The 20,459-nt window shown below is 62.4% G+C and overlaps 1 protein-coding gene across 2 annotated transcripts; it reads left to right on the top strand.

The window, feature by feature from the left end:
• The first annotated feature begins 601 nt into the window (after positions 1 to 601).
• Positions 602 to 20,412, top strand: LONP1 (lon peptidase 1, mitochondrial). Of its 2 annotated transcripts, none has more exons than XM_030292689.1 (18): positions 602 to 1,033; positions 3,654 to 3,742; positions 4,361 to 4,480; positions 6,201 to 6,438; positions 7,900 to 7,961; positions 8,504 to 8,633; positions 9,027 to 9,110; positions 10,239 to 10,459; positions 11,183 to 11,321; positions 12,122 to 12,300; positions 14,325 to 14,412; positions 14,731 to 14,853; positions 14,944 to 15,060; positions 17,556 to 17,696; positions 18,115 to 18,280; positions 18,856 to 19,073; positions 19,168 to 19,332; positions 20,047 to 20,412. In XM_030292689.1, the coding sequence occupies exons 1-18, from the start codon at positions 602 to 604 to the stop codon at positions 20,221 to 20,223; spliced, it is 2,889 nt and encodes a 962-aa protein (XP_030148549.1). In that variant the 3' UTR covers positions 20,224 to 20,412. The 2 variants fall into 2 exon arrangements, with proteins under 2 accessions (XP_030148549.1, XP_030148556.1); XM_030292696.1 differs by lacking the exon at positions 602 to 1,033 and adding an exon at positions 1,084 to 1,191.
• The last annotated feature ends 47 nt before the right edge of the window (positions 20,413 to 20,459 follow it).

Raw genomic sequence — 20,459 nt, 5'->3', positions numbered from 1 at the left:
TGCGCACTCGGCCGCCAGCGCAGGCGCACCTCGTCTCCCAGGGAACGCGGAGCCGCCCACCTCAACCGCCCCCCGTGGACGTGAGCGCCCTGGCGCTCACGTTCTCTCCAGTTGGAGCGTGCGTTCGTCGTCCCCTGAACTCAGCACCGGGGCCCCTGCACACAGCCGCGCATGAGCAGGCTGGTGTAAGCATGCGCACAGCGTTCCCCGGGAAGCCCGAATCTGCCCACCGGGACGCGCTCCGCAGCCTGAGCGCCTGTCGCCTGTGCGCCAAAACCCAAGTGTATACACGGGGCTGCCTACAAGTTCTTACAGGTGCGCTTGCAGCACCAGTAGCTCCAGGGGCCCTGGAACGTGCCAACGCCCCCCCTCCCCCCACGTGACCCAAAAGGGCTTTGAGCGCGTCAGCTGGGAGGCCGGGGGAGGGGAGGGAATGTAGCGGGAAGACTGGGCCCCGCCCCCCGCTCCTGCAAGCCCCACCCCCGTCGCTTCTGGTTCCACGCCCCCCGCCGGCGCCCAGGCACGCGCCGGGCTTCACGTGCGCACTAGCCGGGCGAGAGGAAGTGACGCAAGTGCCGTGCGTCGCCAGGATGGCCGGGCCATGGCGGCGGGCACAGGCTACGTGCGGCTGTGGGGCGCGGCGCGGTGTTGGGCGCTGCGGCGGCCGTTGCTGGCCGCCGCCGGGGGGCGGGTTCCAACTGCGGCCGGAGCGTGGTTGCCCAGAGGCCGGCGGGCCTGCGACGCCTCGCCTCCCTGGGCGCTGTGGGGCCGAGGCCCTGTGGCCGCGAGCCAGTGGCGGGGACTTTGGGAGGCGAACAGCCGCGGCGGCGGTGGCGCATTCTCCGGCGGCGAGGATGCCCCCGAGGGCGGTGCCGAGGATGGGGCCGCGGGCGCGGGGAGCAGCTCGGGAGGCGGGGAAGGCCCCATCATAACGGCGCTGACGCCCATGACGATTCCGGACGTGTTCCCGCACTTGCCGCTCATCGCCGTCACCCGCAACCCGGTGTTCCCGCGCTTCATCAAGATTATCGAGGTAATGAGCGCCCCCGTCTTGACCTCCATTTCCCCACCTCTGCAAGCAGCGGGTTGGACCGAGGGATCCTTTAGCAGCACCTTCATGCCTCACAACTTTTCCCACGCATGAAGCTTCTTAAAAGTTGGAATTCGTGTCCTTGTCTTCTCATTAGTTTGGTGAGTTGGAGCCAGATTCCTCTTCTCCCTTTCAGATTGAGTTTAGGATTGCCCAGTTAGAGTCCCACCCAGTCGTAGAAATCCGATGCTGGGAAAGACCGGAATTGTTCTGCGCGTCTGGGTAAATGTTTTGTAACACTCTTCAGCTGGGAGGGGGGGGGGGGGGGTTGCCACCTAGCTAGGAGCCTCTTTGGGATCAGGATTCATTCCTTTCCTAAACATTTCTTGACCGCTTACCACATGCCAGGTGAGGTTTTTAGGGATACAGCAGTGAATAAGACTGATAAAAATTCCTGCCTTTGGAGCTTATCCCACTAGAATGTGGGATACAAAAGGCAATAAATCAGGTTAGTAAATAAATTGTATGTCGGAAGGTAATACATATTATAGGGATAACAGAGTCAGGAATAGAGTACAGGAGATTTAGGGGGAAGGATGCTCTCAGAGGAGCGCAGCCTTGGTTTATTCGTTTAGTAGAGAGTTCTTCAGCTCCTGCTACGTAGTCAGCACTGAGGATACAGTAACAAACAAGTCAAATGCAGTTCCTGTACCTAAGGAACTTGTGTTCTGATGGAAGAGACAGCAAGCAAGATCATTTCAGACTAAGAGCCGTGGGGGGTGGGGAGGGTGGACCTGGGTGATGTAATCGAAAGCAACACGAGTGCAAGGGACTTGAGGTTTTAGAATACAAAGGACCCGAATGCCTTCTTTCTTCTCTTTTTTTTCTTTTAATGACGTGGAGATTAGAGTCTGTGGTGGAAAATGGTTATCTGTTAACTGTCTGAGCAAGGTCATGTAATGAGTCAGCCTCTGCGTTCATCTCCAACCTTTCCCTACGCTCTAGTCTCTGCTAAACAAATCTCAGGACCGAAGGAGCCCCTGCCACCTCCTCTGAGGTGTCTGAGCAGCTATTCCGAGGGCCTTCTTTGGTTTCGAGTAGTGGTTACTTGCAGACCCCAGAGCCTGTGGATTCATATCCTGGCTCCACCATCCAAGCTCCTTCACCTTCAGAAAGCTGTTCTTCTGGGCCTCCATTTTCTCATCTGCAAAGTGGGCATCATAATTGTACCTCAATTCTCAGAGCTCATGGGGGAGGGGAGTTCACCTTTGTCAGGGCTATAGCCTTCTATCTCAGAAGCTGGTGCTACTGTTTCCTGTATGGTATTCTTCTGACCTCTCAGAAGTATGCCCTGGGGGCCTTTCTCCTGTCCTCAACCCCAGCCGACCTCTGGGGCCAGGAGTGTTCACCAGGTAGGGTCCCCTCGGCCCTGCAAAGTGGCAAATGCCTCTTGTCCCCAGAGGTAGGATTCTTCCAAGAGATTCTGTTTGCCCCACCCCGGAGTTAGCCAGGAGGTTTAAATGAATTGCTGTGGAAAGCCTGAGACTGGCACAGGGTATGCCCTGTATTTCTGTCGTTGTTACCTGGTCAGTGATGGGACAGGGGCTGAAATGCAGCAGCTATTAGCAGAGGGCAAACTGGAGAAACTTCCATGGGACCGAGTTGGCAAAGCTCCGTCTACTCGTGTTTTTGTGGTTGACACTGTATGTGGCTAATTTGCCCCAGTCGTGTGTCCCCTCAGTATAGATCGGTGGCTCTTAAGTGTTGGTGGGCCATGTACCCCTCCTGGCTGTCCTGGACCTTTTCCCTGGGAAAGGTGCATCTGTGAGGTGAGGAATTCCTGAACCGTAAGAGACTCTGTTAAGGGATGAGTTAAAGCCCTGTTCTCAAAGTGTGGTGCCTAGACCGGCCACATGAGCATCACCTGAGAGCTTGTTTGAAGTGCAGATTGTCAGGCCTACTCCAGGCCTCCTCAAGAAACTTCAGGGCTGGGGCTCAGCTGTCTGTCTTAACAAGTCCTCCAGGGAATTCCAGTGCAGGCTGAAGTTTGAGGGCCCTTAAGTGTCATTGTAATCTGGTGTGGGATTTAATGTCTGCTGGATGGAAATCAGTTGAGCCTTACAGATGTCTGTGCTCCTGCCCATCAGATGTTTCCTAGAAGACGTTAGCCCTCTCCCTGCCATTGAAATGACATCAAGATAATGTCTTGTCATTCTGGAGCCTTCAGCCGTTGATGAAAAGGGTACAGATGGGATTGGGAAATCCTTTCAGTGAAAATTGGAGGAAGTTACCAGCCTGTGGGATGGGCCACGTTTGAATTATGCGCGTACAGTGTTGATTTTCTGTCACTGATAAAATCATAATAGTCTAGACATTTTACCCCTGAAACAACTCTTGAAATGGGATGTTAAATCACTTTCTTGGTTCTCGCCATTGGGCTACTTTGACTTTTCTTTAGAAAGCAGCGGAAACCACTGAGGGATGCAGCCCTGCCAATCTGTCCCACGCCTTTGTGTGTTTGGCTTTTAGCATATCCCCGAGAATGATAGAGAAAACGCTAGAGCTGCTGTCAAAATGTCAGCTAGGAAACCTGCATTTCACTTTGGGGTCATTGTCATGCTAGGTTAAAAATAAGAAGTTGGTTGAGCTGCTAAGAAGGAAGGTCCGTCTTGCCCAGCCGTATGCCGGCGTCTTTCTAAAGAGAGATGACAAGTAAGTGTAACTTTTCCTTCACTCCTTCGTTGAAGTTGCCCTGGAGTGTAGCTCACCACAAATCCTGCTCCCTAGAGTAGCCGGACCTCTGACCTTTGACCTGCCGAGCATAAGGCTGAGAGACAAGCATACTTTTTAGTCTAGGCTGAAGACTTGGCCTCGTGCATTGTCAAGATGCGAGGCGGGGAGGGGGAGTGGATTTTAACCTCCAGGACCCTAAGTGTTAAAGACACCCGCGAGGCCGCTTCAGCGCAGGGCTAGGTGGGCAGATACCTTGACTCTCGGTGGCAGTCCGCTCCACTTCCGAGTTAGAAGGTACATTCGAAGGCTCGGTAGTGGGAGGTGTGGAATGGAATCCGTTCTGTCCGGGCCTGCCCTTCCAGCAGACCTGGCCAGGAGCTGCTCACCTGTGTTCGTCGGCAGCCGCCAGGGGCGGCCCTCGGTGAGCAGGCGCCCTTCTGGGCCCTGAGCACCTGTGGGAGCGAGGCGGTTGCTCTCCATTTTCAGTTGCGGCTGGTAGGGGTGCTTCTCTTCTCTTCCTCCTCCCTCTCAGTCCGAGGCAGCCTGCTGAGAATCAGAGGGCCCGTGCCGACGCTCCTTTGTGTCCCTGTCCCTTAGCAACGAGTCGGACGTGGTCGAGAGCCTGGATGAAGTCTACCACACGGGGACGTTTGTCCAGATCCACGAGATGCAGGACCTCGGGGACAAGCTGCGCATGATCGTCATGGGACACAGAAGGTGCGGGGCCCCGAGTGCGTGCGTGGGGCAGGAAGAGAGGCCCCGAGTGCCCCCAGGTGCCAGCACGGACCACCCTTCTTGCTCAGCCCTGTCGCCTTGCCACGGCAGGGACTGGGCCAATGCTTGCCACGGCAGGTGGCCGAGATGGATCGCTTCTGGATCCCTCCCTCCTCGGAGTCCCCTTGTCGGAGTGGCAGTGGGTGATCAGTGACAACCTGTATCTTTCATGCACGTTGTTCACAAAAGCATCCCAGGTACAGACAGCAAGTTGTCTGGGTGCGTCTGGGTGTTAGATGTTCCCAGTTGGGGATACTTCTCCTCCGGTGCCCTGTCTGCATCAGCCAGCAGGTCCTGCTGGATATCCAGCCTAGCACTGTCGTATTTCACTCGAGCAGACACCTTTCCTTCTCGGGCGGTGTGGTTTCCACCTCCACTCTGCTGAAGGGCCGCTCACAGCGGCGAGCCCAGCTTAAATCCTTGTTCGGCCGCAGCTGATTGTGAAAAATGTGCCAGCTCGGCTGGGTGGACGCTGTCCAGTTTTCACATGTGCGCCAAGGAGCATCGGTCCTCAAGATGCTCGTCAGGAGCGTCACGGTCACATCCACGTGAGAAACACTTCTGAGTCCTGAGCCATTACATAGTAAATGTTGCAAATGCCCCTCATCGAAGGTGCTCGGCCTTTGTCGAAGCGAGAGTTCCCGGTTCTTTTCTCTCCCAGAGCCTTGTCCGGGGTCAGCAAGGCAGCACCCCAGAACACACTCGGGGAAGCGGGGTGCTCCACGCACTGATTCTGTGAAAGGTCCCACTGGCATTCCCACCGCACGGAGCCCCACACCCATTTTCATCTGCTCATGTTAGAGGCTGTTTTCGGGAAAGTGGCTGCTGTTGTCTCCTGGGGGGATTCGTGGGGGGAGGGGAGGGGAATGCAACCAAAATGAATAAAAACTGGGGTGGCTGCTGAGTGCCGTCCTCACCTACGAGGCGCCTTATGGAGTGGGTCCCGCGGGCTCCAGAGGCAGCTCTGTGCAACTTGCTGATGTCAGCCGGGGGTGGGGTCCACGCCCCGACAGCTCCCAGGCCCGCCCTCTGGGGAAGGTGGCGTGGGTGACAGGAGAGGGCCCAGAGGTGGAACGACACGTTTGCATTCAATGTGTCACTCGACCCCTGGGGCCTGGTGTCTGCTGGGCACCTGGGTGTGGGCAGAAAGAGGCCAACACCCCCTTCTCCCCAGTGGGGAGGGCATGAGCATCCAAACAGGTCACAGGCTGAGTTCTGATGGTGGTGGGTGCTTTTGGAGGGAAGCGAAGACAGACGGGGTGACGGTAGGCAGGCACAGATGGGGGACAGACCACACGTGGAGTGGTCAGGGAGGGCTTCGGCGGAGGTGCCCTCGAATCGAGGCCCGAACCGCACGAAGGAGCACCGTACGGTGAGCTTGGGGCTGAGGGAGGGCAGGCAGAGTCCCAGAGGTCCTGCTTGGTTGAGCTGACGGCTTGAGGTGGGCCCCAGAGCCGGTCACCGCTGGCTCACCCGTCACCCGTTCGTGGAGGACAGCAGGGTGTTGGCGTGCGCACGGGTTGGGCGGGTCAGCTGGAGGCCTGCGGTGTCGGGGGTGGGGGGACGCCGTGCCGGTCTTGGGGTTCTGAGACACCGGCTTGGTCCCCAGCTTGGCCCTGTAGCCACCCCGGCGGCTTCACCCCGGCCTCGTTTCTGTCTGCAGGATTCACATCAGCAGACAGCTGGAGGTGGAGCCGGAGGAGGCCGAGGCCGAGGCCGAAAACAAGCAGAAGCCCCGCAGGAAGCCGAAACGCAGCAAGAAGGAGGCGGAGGAGGGCCTGAGCTCCGGGCACCCGACGGAGGTGATGGTGGAGCCCGCCTCGGCTCCCCCCGGCGAGGTGCTCATGGTGGAGGTGGAGAATGTCGTCCACGAGGACTTCCAGGTCACGGAAGAAGTGAAGGTACGGCGGGCAGCTGCCCAGGGAGCTCCCCTGGGCGGGGTGGGTGTTCGTCGACGCTCCAGCCTGTCGCGGCCGTCGGGTTCTTGCGGGATGCAAAACGTACTCCCCCCGCAGAAGTCCTAGGAAGGACTGGCGTCCAGAAGGCAAAGGAGATGCGCTGGGCCCTTAGCTGCTCATGAAGGCGGCAGGACTTGAACCGGGGGCCGGCCCCAGCCGTGTCTGCTGCGCGGGAGCCCTCGGCCCTGCTTTCCGTACTGGCTCCTTCCCCTGAAGCCCGGGGTGCTGGGGAGGGAAGCAGGGCCCGGCCACCTTGACCCCCGGCACAGGCCTGCCAGCAGCGAGCCAGCTGTCCGGGTGGCAGAACGTGTCCTTCCACCTGTTCTGGCGTGTTAGAGGCAGGGGAACCCCCGCCAGTGGGTGGGGACGAACAAGAAAAGGTTACATGCGCGTGGTCTCCCCGAGAACACGCCGTGCGCAGCCGACGGCCTCGGTCTGAGCCTGCAGCGCGGTGTTGAACAGAGTTCTGGGGGGACCTCTGGCCTTGGTGGGAAGGGGTCCTGCAGTCTGTTGGTGACACCTGCCCCCAGTACCAGGAGGGGCTGCATTTGCTGTTGTCACACCCGCGAGCCACACGGGGGCCCTCGGAGCAGTGTTGTCCCGTGCAAATGTTCTCTGGCTCCACGCCGTTAGCCCCGTGGTTGGAGGGAAATGTCCAGTCCCGTCTGGCGCTAATTTATTTGAGTGCGAGTAGCTCCCGCCGCTTGCTAGACTGACAGCACAGCTCCGAGTTTCCTACAAGGGTCGTGTGGTGGGAGAGAGACGGGACCAAACTCAAAGATGCTGCGGGGGACAGATCAGGGAGACTTGACGGGGCTGCAGGCACCGTGGGCCTCTAGCTGCCTTCTGCAGGTCCTTTCTGGAAGGTCAGCTTGCTAGGGGCCACGTGCTTGTGGAGAAGGGACGCGGCCGCTCTCGGTGCCCACCGGTGCCTTCGCTGGGGTGTGGCGTGCTGGGAACCATGCCTTCTGGAAATCATGAGGTTCTGGGCGTTATACCTTAGACTGTCCCATCGTGTCCACCTCAGGGGGGATCCTCTGCCTCGGGGAGCCTGGGGCGAGGTGCTGGGAGGGGGCAGGCTGGGAGCCCTGGTGAATCACAGGCACGTCCCCAGACAGAAGTCAGACCAGGATGTGCTGAGGTTGAGAAGGGGGATCGTGCTTGAAATAAGGGAATAAAGAAGCCCCCACCCCTCTTTTTCCCTCAAAACGGCTCGTCCTGAGGTCAGGATTCGGCATGCTGTGAGGAGATAGGTGTTGGTTTTCGTTTCTCCTGCCCGGGTCCTGAGTCCCTGGGACTTGGATTCAGGCCGTGCGCCTGGGCACCTGAGGCCATCCTTGGCCTGGGCCACAGCCCCTGCTGGCCCCAGGACCGACGGCCACCCCCCCCCCCCCCCTTTGCCAGGCCCTGACCGCCGAGATTGTGAAGACCATCCGGGACATCATTGCCTTGAACCCGCTCTACAGGTTGGTCTCCAGCCCCCCTCTGCCGTCTGAGTGTACGGCCGACCGTCCCCCATCCCTGGGGCCGGGCTGGGGTCGCCTGCCTCTTTGTGCCGCTGGGTTGGCGGGAAGCTTTCTCAGAGCGTCGTCCTGACAGAGAACCTTGCTGGCGCGGGGGTTCGTGGCACAGGGCCCGGCCCTGCGTGAGGAGATCCTGCTTCCCCTGCGGCAAGGGGGCCCTGGCGGGGGGAGAGGGGTGGCCTACCCAGCCCGGGGCCTTTGCCTCCTTTGTGCTGACAAGGGCTTGGATTTGGTCGGAAGCTGCGGCTGGAGAGAATCTCATGGCGGGCCGGGGTGGGGGGGGGGGGAGGGGGGGTGCACCACACGGCTGCTGGAGGGGCTCGTGTCTGGGCACGGGGACATTAGTCTCTCGGCTCTGGGACAGGTGGCCTCGCTCACCCTGCCGCCCGGCTCTCAGCATCCCAGGGCCTTGCCCCGTGCTGCCGGGGAGAGGGGATGCGGGCCACCGGCTGCAGCAGTCCCCGCGGGGCCTCTGTCCCCTCCAGAGAGTCTGTGCTGCAGATGATGCAGGCGGGCCAGAGGGTGGTGGACAACCCCATCTACCTGAGCGACATGGGGGCCGCGCTGACCGGAGCCGAGTCGCACGAGCTGCAGGACGTCCTGGAGGAGACCAATGTGAGTGCACCCTGGTCCCCCGGGCCCGGCTGCTTGTCCGCGGCTCCGCTTTCCGATTTCACGTCCCCTCTGCACGGGTCCCTGTTCTCTTGTGGCTGCTTGGCGGCCCTGCGGGCGGTGCCTTGTGTTCACCGGGTGGCGTGCTCGGCTCGCCACCAGTCTTTGGCCACTACGAACGTTCTGGACCACAGCTTGCGGGCCTACAGTTTACCTGTAGGAGGTGTTCGCGGAACTGGGCACGTTAGGTCCGAGGGTGCGCCCCTCCGGTGGGTACGGCGTGGCGAGGTGGGTCCGCCCTGTGAGCGCCCCGTCTGCGAGGTGCCTGCCCCCCCCACCCTCAGCAGGCACAGAGGCGGCTTCTGACCGTCGCCCGCGTCTTCCCTTTCTCGGCAGATCCCCAAGCGGCTGTATAAGGCCCTCTCCCTCCTCAAGAAGGAGTTTGAGCTGAGCAAGCTGCAGCAGCGCCTGGGGCGCGAGGTGAGTGTGGGCTGCCGACGCGCCTCTGTGGGGAGGGCGGCGGCGTGCGGGGCGGCCGCCGGTTCGGGAGGCTCTGCGCGCCAAACCCTGAGGCCGGTCCTGGCAGCTGAGCCCGGAGCCTGTGGTCTCGGGACGTCCCCCGTCAGGACAGAGTCCCGCGGAGATGCTGGGAATGGGGAACCGGCCCGGGAGAGGTTGAAAATCGGTTTCCCCACGACTCTGCGTTTCGCGGCCCACCTTCCCGATTGCGGGTGAATCTGTGGGCTGCCTGGATTTTCAGTGGCTCGCCATTCACAGTTGAGTGACTTTTTTCACTCAGCTTTATTTGAGAAAAACCTTCCACGTCGCGTCTGTAACTGGGAAATTTTTTAACCCTTAGTTATCAGCACGAGGTAATTCTTTTTTACGTATACGCTTATTTATTTAAGCAGTCTCTACCCCCCAGGGTGGGTCTTGAACTCATGACCCTGAGATCAAGAGTTGCATGCTCTTCTGACTAAGCGCACCAGGCACCCCATGAGGCAGTTGGGTTTTGTGGGGTTTTTTTTAATGTTTTTTACTTATTTTCGAGAGAGAGAATGAGCACGAGTAGGGAAGGGTCAGAGAGAGAGACACGGAATCGGAAGCAGGCTCCAGGCTCTGAGCTGTCAGCACAGAGCCCGACGCGGGGCTGGAACTCACAAACCGCGAGATCATGACCTGAGCCGAAGTCGGACGCTTCACTGACGGCACCCCCTGGACGCTGCCCCTGCCCCCCACGAGGCAGTTCTTAACGCACCCCCAACGGGACGCAGGGGCGGGGGCTGTAGGCGGCACTGGGGCCCGGCCTGGCCTCCGAGCCCTCGCCTGCTGCCCTGTCCGTCCAGAGGAGCTCCGTGCCCGTGGGAGGCGCGCTGGGGTCACGGTTGGGATCAAAGAGCAAATCGCTTGCTCATCCGGCACCGAGAGTTTATTTTGGGGCCCCACTCAGGGAGACTAGGTTCAAGGTGGGGGGAGCTGGAGGCGGCCTCGTGGACTCTCCTCCTCCCGTGTCCTGAGGAACAGCGGCCCCGCCCCGGCCCTCGTGGGTCTGCAGACCCGCCCATGTTCCCTCCCGTGCGCTGTGACCGTAGCCTCTGGGCCCTGCAGGTGGAAGAGAAGATCAAGCAGACGCACCGCAAATATCTCCTGCAAGAGCAGCTGAAGATCATCAAGAAGGAGCTGGGCCTGGAGAAGGAGGACAAGGACGCCATCGAGGAGAAGTTCCGCGAGCGGCTGAAGGAGCTCGTGGTCCCCAAGCACGTCATGGACGTGGTGGACGAGGAGCTTAGCAAGCTGGGCCTGCTGGACAACCACTCCTCCGAATTCAAGTGAGCACCCTGGGGGCTGTGCTCAACGTGACCTCCGCCCTCAGGGGCGGCCCCTTCTCGCTCCTCCGCCCAGACCCAGAAGGTGGGAGGTCGGGTCCCTTGGGCGCACTCTGGCTACGGTGGGCGCCTGAGAAGCGCTTGACGTATGACGGCCCTGTCTTGGTGCCCCTGGGCGGAACAGACTTCTTTGTCACTCCGTCTCCCAGCTGGAGAATTTGAGGTTCAGAGAAGTCAAGTCAGCGAGCGGGGCCTCTGAGCTGGTAGACGGGGACGGGAATTTGAACCCTGGGGTGTCGGCCCAAAGCGGTGCTTGCTTGTGGCCCCTCTGGCATTTCTCCGAGGGCCTGGAGGTCCGCGCGTCTTCCTGGGGGCTCGGCCTTGTCCGGTGGGCACACGGCTCCCAGCCTGGGGGTCTCTCATGGCCGTGCTGACCTGCCACCGGCCGGGCCCGTTTCCCACTTGCTCTGGGTAAGGTTGTCTCGCGTTTACCGCTGCCGCCTCCACGGTACAGGCTTCTGACCGGTCCCCGTGCGTGCCGCGTCTGGCTCGGGAAACGAGCCAAGTGCTTGTCCTGGGAACTGCCGGGGCCCACAGTGTGGCCTCTTCCCAGGCGGTTGGCGGCCCTTCCGGCTGAGGTGCTCGGTGTGGTCCGCGCAGCGGGTTCCGCAGGCGCTGGCGATGTGGATTTGCCACACTCACCGGCCCCGGTCTGTCCCGTGGCAGCGTCACTCGGAACTACCTGGACTGGCTGACGTCCATCCCCTGGGGCAAGCATAGTGACGAGAATCTGGACTTGGCCCGGGCCCAGGCGGTGCTGGAGGAGGACCACTACGGGATGGAAGACGTCAAGAAGCGAATCCTGGTGAGGCCCCCCCCCCCCCCCCCGCTTCCCAGACCACCCCCCCACCCCCATCCCGGTGACACCCCCCCACACCTCCCCCCTGCCTCCCAGGCCGCCCCCCAACCCCATCCCGGTGACGCCCCCCCCACACCACCCCCTGCTTTCCAGGCTGCCTGCCCCCATCCTGGTGACACCCCCCCACTTCCCAGGCTGCCGCCCCCCCGTCCCCCCACCCCCCCGCCTCCATCCCGGTGACGCCCGCCCCCCCCCACCCCCCCCGCCCCCCCCACCCCCCTCCCACCCCCCCCCCCCACTTCCCAGGCCACCCCTACCTGCCCCCGTCCCGGTGACGCCCCCCTGCACCCCCCTGCCTCCCAGACCACCCCCCTCACCCCCATCCCGGTGAGGAAGGAGAGGTGGAGGGCTCCAGCTAGAGGCGGCACGGGCAGTCTGGGCCAGGCTCCCTGCTCCAGGGGCCTCTGGTTTCTGAGGGGGACAAAAATGCCCGAGATGACAGACGGACCTGGCCCCAGGGCCAGTAGGCTGTGGCTGGGGCAGAGAGAGGATCGGGACGGTCCAGGATGTGGGAGGAAGGGGACACACTAGCCGGGCCTGGTGCCGTGTCCCCCACGGTCGGTCCCTGCCCTCCCTGGGGCATGTGACCCTTCAGTCAGCTCGGCCCCTCTGGGATACGCCTTGTCCCTTCCACGGCCCCCGGAACCCTGCAAGGCGGCGTGACGGTGCTGAGGCCCACGTCAGGCGGGGCCCCTTCCTCTGCAGAGAGGGCGGCGAGCCTCACGGGAGCCCACCTCTGCCCGCAGGAGTTCATTGCCGTCAGCCAGCTCCGAGGCTCCACCCAGGGCAAGATCCTCTGCTTCTACGGTCCGCCTGGCGTGGGCAAGACCAGCATCGCCCGCTCCATCGCCCGTGCCCTGAACCGCGAGTACTTCCGCTTCAGCGTCGGTGGCATGACCGACGTGGCTGAGATCAAAGGGCACAGGTAGGCCCGGCTTCCTGTCGGGCTTCGTTCCCCCGCCCCGGCTCTGTGCCTGTGTGTCAGAGGGGGCGTCAGCGGTGAGCGGGGGCCCTGTGCTTGCGCTGCGGTAACGTGACCGAGTGCAGCCGCTCGAACGTGGGCTCAAAGCCTTCGCCTTCAGCACCGGGAGGGCGGACCACCCCCAGCGTTTGTTCGCCAGGTCGTGGACAGATACCCCGGTGGATCCAGCTCCCGTCCGCCCACTCAGTGCCCCCAGTGCTGCGGCCAGAGTTCCGGGGCCGCGTGCTCAGCCCCAGGACCAGGGACTGTGGGCCAGGGCGAGGGGCGAGGTGGTCGTCCCAGCAAGGACGGGGCGGCACACCGGTGAGGTCTCGGCACGGCTCTTGGTTCTTTGCTCCCTCGCCAGGCCCAGGCAGGGGCTGCCATCCTGGGTCCGGGGTGTCAGAACGTCACGGCAGAGTCAGGATGTCGTGTTCTCCCGGGGCCTCCCACCACGCCAGCCCCTGCTGAGGGTGGTTCTCAGAGCAGTTTCTTTAGGGAGACACAGGCATAACAGGTGTACGAGTATCTCGGGAGCTCCAGGAGTTCAGAGAAGGCATCCGGAGTCTGGCAGGGCCCTGGGGGACGGGAGTGGATGAGGCCTTCACGGTGCTGGGCGAGGAGTCAGTGAGGGCCTGTGGTGCGAGGGCGCCCGGGAGGCGTGGGGCCTTTGGGCCTGCCCCAAAGGCAGAGGGGCGGCTGTGCCGGCTCTTGGCTCGGGGCTGGAGTCTGAGCTGGGTGGGGGAGGCAGAGGCAGGCCCTGGTGGCCCCTTGGCCCCTGGTTCAGAAGGCCCAAGAGCGTGCACAAGGACCACTCACCCAGGCTGCGAAGGGGTCTTGGCTGAGGTTTCAAACAAGTATAGGTCTGTGACAAGTGGGGGTGAGTCACTGGGGGAAAGGGGCCCAGGAGGGCAGGCAGGTGTTCTCGATTGATGTCCGTCTGGGATCCCCAAACAAGGATGAGGAAGGGAACTTCTGCTGCTGTCCTTTAGTAACAGCAGCAAAATTTTCTCTGTCCACAGCTCTCCAGGGCTCCCTCCTCCCTCGGGGTAAAAGCCCAGATCCACACTGAGGCCTGGAAGGCCTAGCACACCCTGCCCTGTTTGTTCCCTTCTCTCTCTCCCCCTCACTCACTCTACTCTGAAAGCCATATGGGCTTCCAGCATTCTGGGCCTGGTCCTGCCCCGGGACCTTTGCACCGGCTGTTTTCTTACCCAGAAAACTTCCTTCGAATACCCACACAGTTTGCCTCTTCACTTATTTTGCTCTGGGCGTCTCCCCGAAGCGTCCTTTATCCTCGTCTTAGAGTAGTGTGTCTCTGAGATGGCATTGCAGGACCCCCATCCTTTTGTTGTCTTTGTAGTGTGGATAAAGTTTCTCTACCTCGTGATTTCCTCCTCTACCTGGTCGACCATCTGTCTGCCCTGCTGGGCCTTAACCTCACAGACACAGGGCTCGTGTCTGCTTTATGCTCTGTGAGTGCCAGACACCCGCAGCTGAGCTGGGACAGTAGAGCAGGTAGATGGTCAAGAAACACCCGGCAAGCGCCAGCTGGGGCCAGGCCCTGGGCGCCGTGGCCCCGAGGCCTGGGAGGCCATGCTGCGCCTGCCATTGGGGAGGACCTGGGAGGGGGGGACGTTTGCTGCCGGCACCTGGCTGCTCTTGACCTTCCCTGCTCTGTGAGGTGGGCACCGTGGGCTGGGTTTCACCATCTGGATAGGAGGTGCTGGCTGGGGGGATGGCCCTGAGAGGGACCTGGTTTCAAGTCTGTGTCTGTGCCTCGAGTCGGGGGGGGGCGGGGGGCGGGGCGGCCTTCCCATTGCTGGGGCGAACAGGTGGTTGGGGTGACCGTGCTCTGCCTCCGCTGCGGCCCCTGGAGGGCACCTGGCTCGCCGAGGTCCTGTCTGTGAGCTGGGCCTGCGGGTGCCGGCGTGACCAGCCCCAGGCCGGTGAGGTGCCATCCGTTCCCGCTGTGCCCTGCCCCCCAGGCGGACGTATGTGGGCGCCATGCCGGGAAAGATCATCCAGTGCCTGAAGAAGACCAAGACGGAGAACCCCTTGATCCTGATAGACGAGGTGCGCACGGACGAAGGGCGGGGCATGGGGCCGGGCTCAGAGCTGACAGGGCAGCGCGGCCTCCGTTCCCGGTGCCCTTCCCCAGACGCTGTCCCTCGGGCCTTCCTGGGCCAGAGCTCCGGGCAGTGCTGACCAGGTGGAGAGTGTCCCAGATCAAGCCTCGGGGGAACCCTTCTGCTTCCGCTCTGGGCCGGCCCCGTCCCTCCCCCTGGGCGCAGTCCGGTCCCACCTGGCGCCCTCCCACCAGTGGCGTCGGGTCAGGAGACACGGGGAGCCGGACGAGGGGCCGAAGCCGTCTGCCGTCTGCCGTCCCTTCAGGTGGACAAGATCGGCCGGGGCTACCAGGGGGACCCCTCGTCAGCACTGCTGGAGCTGCTGGACCCTGAGCAGAATGCCAACTTCCTGGATCACTACCTGGACGTGCCCGTGGACTTGTCCAAGGTGTGCGTCCTGCACGGGGCCTGGGCCCGGTGGGGGCGGCAGGTGCCAGGCAGGTGCCAGTCCTCCAGTACCTCCCTGCCGCCTCCCCAGGTGCTGTTCATCTGCACGGCCAATGTCACGGAGACCATTCCAGAGCCGCTGAGGGACCGGATGGAGATGATCAACGTGTCTGGCTACGTGGCCCAGGAGAAGCTGGCCATCGCAGAGGTGAGGCCGGGACCCCCGCCCAGCCCTGGACCAAAGCGGCAGCCCCGCTAAGTGCCCGCCACCTAACCAGAGGGGGGCGGACAGCCCACAGTGGCCCTGCTCGGAGAGGGGGTGGCCGGGATCTGCCCGCCTGTGCAGTGAGGTATCGCCGAGAGCAAGGCGGGGCCTGCTGTGAACCGTGTAACGGCACAGCTCTGACGCCAACGTGGCATTTCCCTGCGCCACCCCGTCTTCCGGTGGGGTGTCCGGTAACCCCCGTCAGATCCTGGTCCTGCCTGGGCTCGGGTCAGACCCCGCAGGGGAGGGGCTCGGTGCCTCGGACTGCCCACTTACATGCCAGTTGCACGTTCCAGGTCTTTCTTCTGGCCAGCTGGCTGTAAATCTGGAGTTCCCACGGCCTGCTCTTTGGGTTTGAGGATTTGCTAGGACAGCTCACAGAACCCTGGAGAGGTTTACTTAGGTACCGGGTTATTGGAAAGGGTACGGCCAGGGGACCGCCAAAAAGGATATATCGAGCCAAGTAGGGGGCAGGGGCTTCTGTGCCCTCCCTGGGTGTGCCACCCTCCCACACCACCCAGTGAGTCCGAATTCACCCGGCTCCCTTGTCTAGAGTATTTACGGAGGCTGTTTTAGGTGCATCAAGTGAATCATGAGTCACTGGTGATGGACTCTACTCGCAGCCCGTCCCCTCTCCCTGGGGGTCAGGGGTGAGGCTGAAAGTCCCATCCCTCTACCCCCATGGTTGGGTCCTCTGGCCCTCAACAGGGGCCACCTCACTGGCACGAGCTCGGGTGTGGCGGAAAGGGGCTTATAGATCCCAACAGCTGTGCTTCTCACCCGCTCACTCAGAAAACGACAGGGTCTGGCAAGCTCTTATATCAGGACCTGGGGTCAAAGATCAAGGACGGACTTCTTTTAAAAATTTTTTAAGGTCTGTTTATTTTGAGAGACACACAAGTGTGAGCAGGGGGAGGAGGGGCAGAGAGGGAGAGAGAATCCCAAGCAGGCTCCACACTGGCAGCGCAGAGCCCGACGTGGGGCTTGAACTCCTAAACCGCCAGATCGTGACCTGAGCCGAAACCAGGAGTCGGACGCTTCACCGGCTGAGCCACCCGGGCGCCCCCAGATTTCTCCTCATACCCCACTGTCTCGGGCCCCAGAACAGGAATAAGAGAAAGACAGCCCGTGAGCACAGCTTTGGGGAGAACACGGTGTCTGGGGCTTTCAGGGCGCAGGGAACCCGTGCACCGTCTGGGGCTGTGTGCTCAGCTCTGTTAGCAAACTCCCCCGTGAGCGTGCTGCTGCCTCGTCCCGCAGCGCATCTGTCCCCAGTGCGGGCTCTGGGCCCCTCGGAAGCCAGCTTCCGTGCCTGCACGCTTGCAGCCGTGGGTGTGGGTGCGGGTGCGAAGCTGCCGTCTTCCTGCCGGCTGGGTCAAGTTCTGTGCGTGCGTAACGCGTTTCCTAGGCCGAGGCGAGCCTAGGATCCGGGGCTCTGTGCGCTTCTTAGACGTTAGCAGTCTTCCGAGGCTGGAGACTGGATTCACACCCTTGGAGGATGTTGAGCAGAGCAGAGAGCCAGGTTTTCTTCCGGACGGGAGTCTTGGTTTCTGACTGCGTCTTCTTTGTGGAAAGGGGTTGAGCACGTTTCTCCCTGAGTCCATCACAGCCGTCAGGGGCTGACCGTGGTCTCCTCTCCCCTGGGGTAGGAGGTGGGCAAGAGGAGCTCTTGGCTGAGGTGGTTACAGGGGTACTGGGGTCTCCACCCGGCCAAGGAGGGGCAGCCTGGGGGCCTGGGCCGGGGCTGCTTTTGAACCTTTAAAATGACAAGAGGAACACGGACTCCCAGAGGCTTCTGGTCAACCCACGGCAGCAGATGTACTGACGTGTGTGGTTGTGTCCCCGTGTCTCCCCCTCCTGTTCCTCCAGTTGGCGCTCAGGACCGTCCCATGACCGCTGTGTGGTGGGAGTTGGGCTGGGCTGTGGGTGACATGGGAGCCCCTCGATCTCCCCACTTCTGTCTGTGCTCGGGGTGGCGGCCGCTTGCCCTGAGTCACAGGTCCTCAGTGTGTACGTGCTGAGCCCAGGGATCAGGAAGACCTTCCTGGGGGAGTGGCATCTCAGATGACATCTGGAGGAAGGGCAGGGCTGGGATCTGGGCAGAGACCCGGGAGCTTCCGGAGGCGGCGGGCTGGGCAGCTGCGGGCTCACGTGTGGGGTCCTGGCGCCTGCCGTGCTCTCCGTCCAGACTTCCCGCCTCCCTCCCTCCTAGCCTGGCTGGCTCCTTACCCTCAGGTCTCAGCTTTGAGGTCGCCTCCCTGGGCAGCTGTCCCCTAGCTACCCACTGGGGGCCGAGAGCTCTGTGCGGGCAGGTGCTGGGCCCCCCTCCGTGATCTTTAGGCAGCCTGGGGTCTTGGGAAGGCTCGGGGTAAGCGGGGCCCACAGGAGAGGCCCTGAGGCCCTGGGGGTCTTGACGACAGCGTCCCCCTCCCTGCCAGCGCTACCTGGTGCCTCAGGCCCGCGCCCTGTGTGGCCTGGATGAGAGCAAGGCCAAGCTGTCCCCAGAGGTGCTGACCCTCCTCATCAAGCAGTATTGCCGGGAGAGCGGCGTGCGCAACTTGCAGAAGCAGGTGGAGAAGGTGAGCCGGGTGGGCCGGCAGGGGTTGCGGGGGGCGGGGGGGGGGGGGGGGTCGGGCTCTGCGGCCTGGCCAGGCAGGTGGAGAATCGTGAGGACCGGATGCCAACCCTGAGACACATCCTGCCTGACCCCACTCACCGGGGTGCCTAGAGGAGTCCCGTCCACAGAGACAGTAGATAGTGGGCTCCAAGGGTCGGGTGAGACGGGGAGGGGAGTCACCGTTTCATGGGGACAGTCTGTTTGGGGAGATGGAAAGTTTGGAGATGGTTGCATGACCGCGTGAATGCCCTTATGCCACGGAGCTGTAAACTTAAAAATGGCTGAAAGGTTCGTTTTCTGTACTTTACCATGATGTTAAAGATTAAAGACCAGCGGGGTGGGGGCCACACCCACCCTGCTGCCTCCCCCCCCCCCCCAAGGGGTTACGGAAGTCTGCCTACAAGATTGTGAGTGGCGAGGCCGAGCTCGTGGAGGTGACGCCCGAGAACCTGCAGGACTTTGTGGGGAAGCCCGTGTTCACCGTGGAGCGCATGTATGACGTGACGCCCCCCGGCGTGGTCATGGGGCTGGCCTGGACTGCCATGGGTGAGCAGCCCGGGACGGTGGGGTGGGGGGGGGTCCTGGAGAACGTCTCACACCGGTTCCTGTGCGGTCAGCTGGCGTCCCCCCAAGATACACTGGCATTGAAGGGAGTCCCAAGGGATCAGGGGCTGATCGAAGAGGAAAAAGATGCGGCCGCCAGGTGGCAATATCCTCGCACAAGCTTTATTCGCATTGACGGGAGGCCCTCTCCCCTTGCTTGGGGAGCCCTGGAGATGGGGTCCCGGTGACCTTGCCCGGCCCAACAAGGAGGCTGGGGTGTGCGAGAGGCAGGCTCTGAACCGTGAATCAGTCTGCTTGTTTGGACCTCAGTTAAGCAGCCGCACCAGCCAAGCGGGCAAGAGGGCGGGCGTCTGTTGGCCCTTAGGCTGTAGGGCCGGTGCAGGTGCTGCATCGGATGAGCAGGCCTTGAGCAGGCCCTAGGCCCAGGAGAGCTAGCGAAGGGACAGTGTTAATGAAGGGGCATCCGCTAGGTGGCCCCACCGGTAGGGTCGGGGGAGCCACGGTCCCTAGAACCCGAGGGTCCCAGAGTTCACAGGCTCTGCGTGCTGGTCTCCCAGGAGGCTCTACGCTGTTTGTGGAGACATCCCCTCGGCGGCCACGAGACAAGGACGGCAAGGGGGACAAGGACGGGAGCCTGGAGGTGACAGGCCAGCTGGGGGACGTGATGAAGGAGAGTGCTCGCATCGCCTACACCTTCGCCAGGGCCTTCCTGATGCAGCACGACCCGGCCAACGACTACCTGGTGACCTCCCACATCCACCTGCACGTGCCCGAGGTGGGGCTCCACCTCCCGCCTCCGGGGGCAGCCCCGCCGCCTGTGCCCCCGCCTCGTCCCGCCTGCCCACCCCCTGCCCGCATCTCCCCACCAGGGCGCCACCCCCAAGGACGGCCCGAGTGCCGGCTGCACCATCGTCACGGCGCTGCTCTCCCTCGCGACGGACCGGCCAGTTAGACCAAACCTGGCCATGACGGGCGAGGTCTCCCTCAGGGGCAAGATCCTGCCGGTGGGCGGCATCAAGGAGAAGACCATCGCGGTGAGCGTCCCCCCCCCCCCCCCCCCCCCGTTGCATTGCAGGTAGGATCTGCTACCCTCCAGCCTAAGCGCCCAGATGCACAGAAGGCAGGGGACACGGGCCTCTGGGGGGCGGAGGGGTCTGCTCCGACCAGACCCTCGGTACGGGGCTTCCTGTGTCGGGACTCCCACTTCTCTGCAGGGACCCCTCCCTTCCCCACCTTGACCCTACCCCCCACCTGCCTAGAAGGCAGGGTGTCCACAGACGGGGACGGACAGCCATCTCAGGCAGGGGGCTTTGCGGAGGCTCTCCAGGCCTTTCCTCACTTGTGAGTGGAACGTGCACCGTGTCCCTGGATGGAGCCTGGGGACAGATGGGAACCATTGTCCTCCAAGGGCCTCATCAGGCTGAGGGGCCCTCCCAGTGAGCCAGGGCCCAGGAAAGGACAAGGGAGCAGGCCGGGATGTGCACTAAGCCTAGAAGTGCTTAAATGCATGTTTCTGTAAGGCTCCTGTGCCAAACCGCTAAAGGTAAGGCAATGGTGACTGTGGATTAATCCAGAAAAGCGGGGCTCTGGGAGAGCAGGCTCCTGGAACGGAGGCCAGTGATGTGGTCTGGGCTTTAGTTTCCTGATCTGTGAGCCAGCTCATGCAGTGCAGCCTGGCCGTCTGGGCCGAGCCCCGTCCCACTGCCCGCCCTGACCTCCCGGCTGGCCGGCGGTCCCCTCCTTCCCAGGCAAAGCGAGCCGGCGTGACCTGCATCGTCCTGCCAGCCGAGAACAAGAAGGACTTCTATGACCTGGCCGCCTTCATCACCGAGGGCCTGGAGGTCCACTTCGTGGAACACTACCGGGAGATCTTCAACATCGCCTTCCCCGAGGAGCAGGCGGAGGCCGTGGCGGTGGAGCGGTGACCGCAGCCCGGGCGCTGCTGGCACTCACGGGCCCCGTCCAGGCCGAAAATGCGCCAGGGCCCGGGACTCTGGGCGGCTGAGCCCCCAGGAGGCTCGGGAGCGGCTGGAGTCCAAGGACCTCAATTATGGCTTAATCACGGAGTCTGGCACATACGAACTATTTAATTATGATTAAAACCCTTTCCAGTACCGGTCGGCTGCTTGTGTCTGTGCGCCACGTCACCACCGCGCCCCTT

Source organism: Lynx canadensis, chromosome A2 (genome assembly GCF_007474595.2).
Source record: "Lynx canadensis isolate LIC74 chromosome A2, mLynCan4.pri.v2, whole genome shotgun sequence".
NCBI lineage: Eukaryota > Metazoa > Chordata > Mammalia > Carnivora > Felidae > Lynx > Lynx canadensis.
The sequence above is the reverse complement of the archived record's forward strand: the minus strand, read 5'-3'. Positions and strand labels throughout refer to the sequence as shown.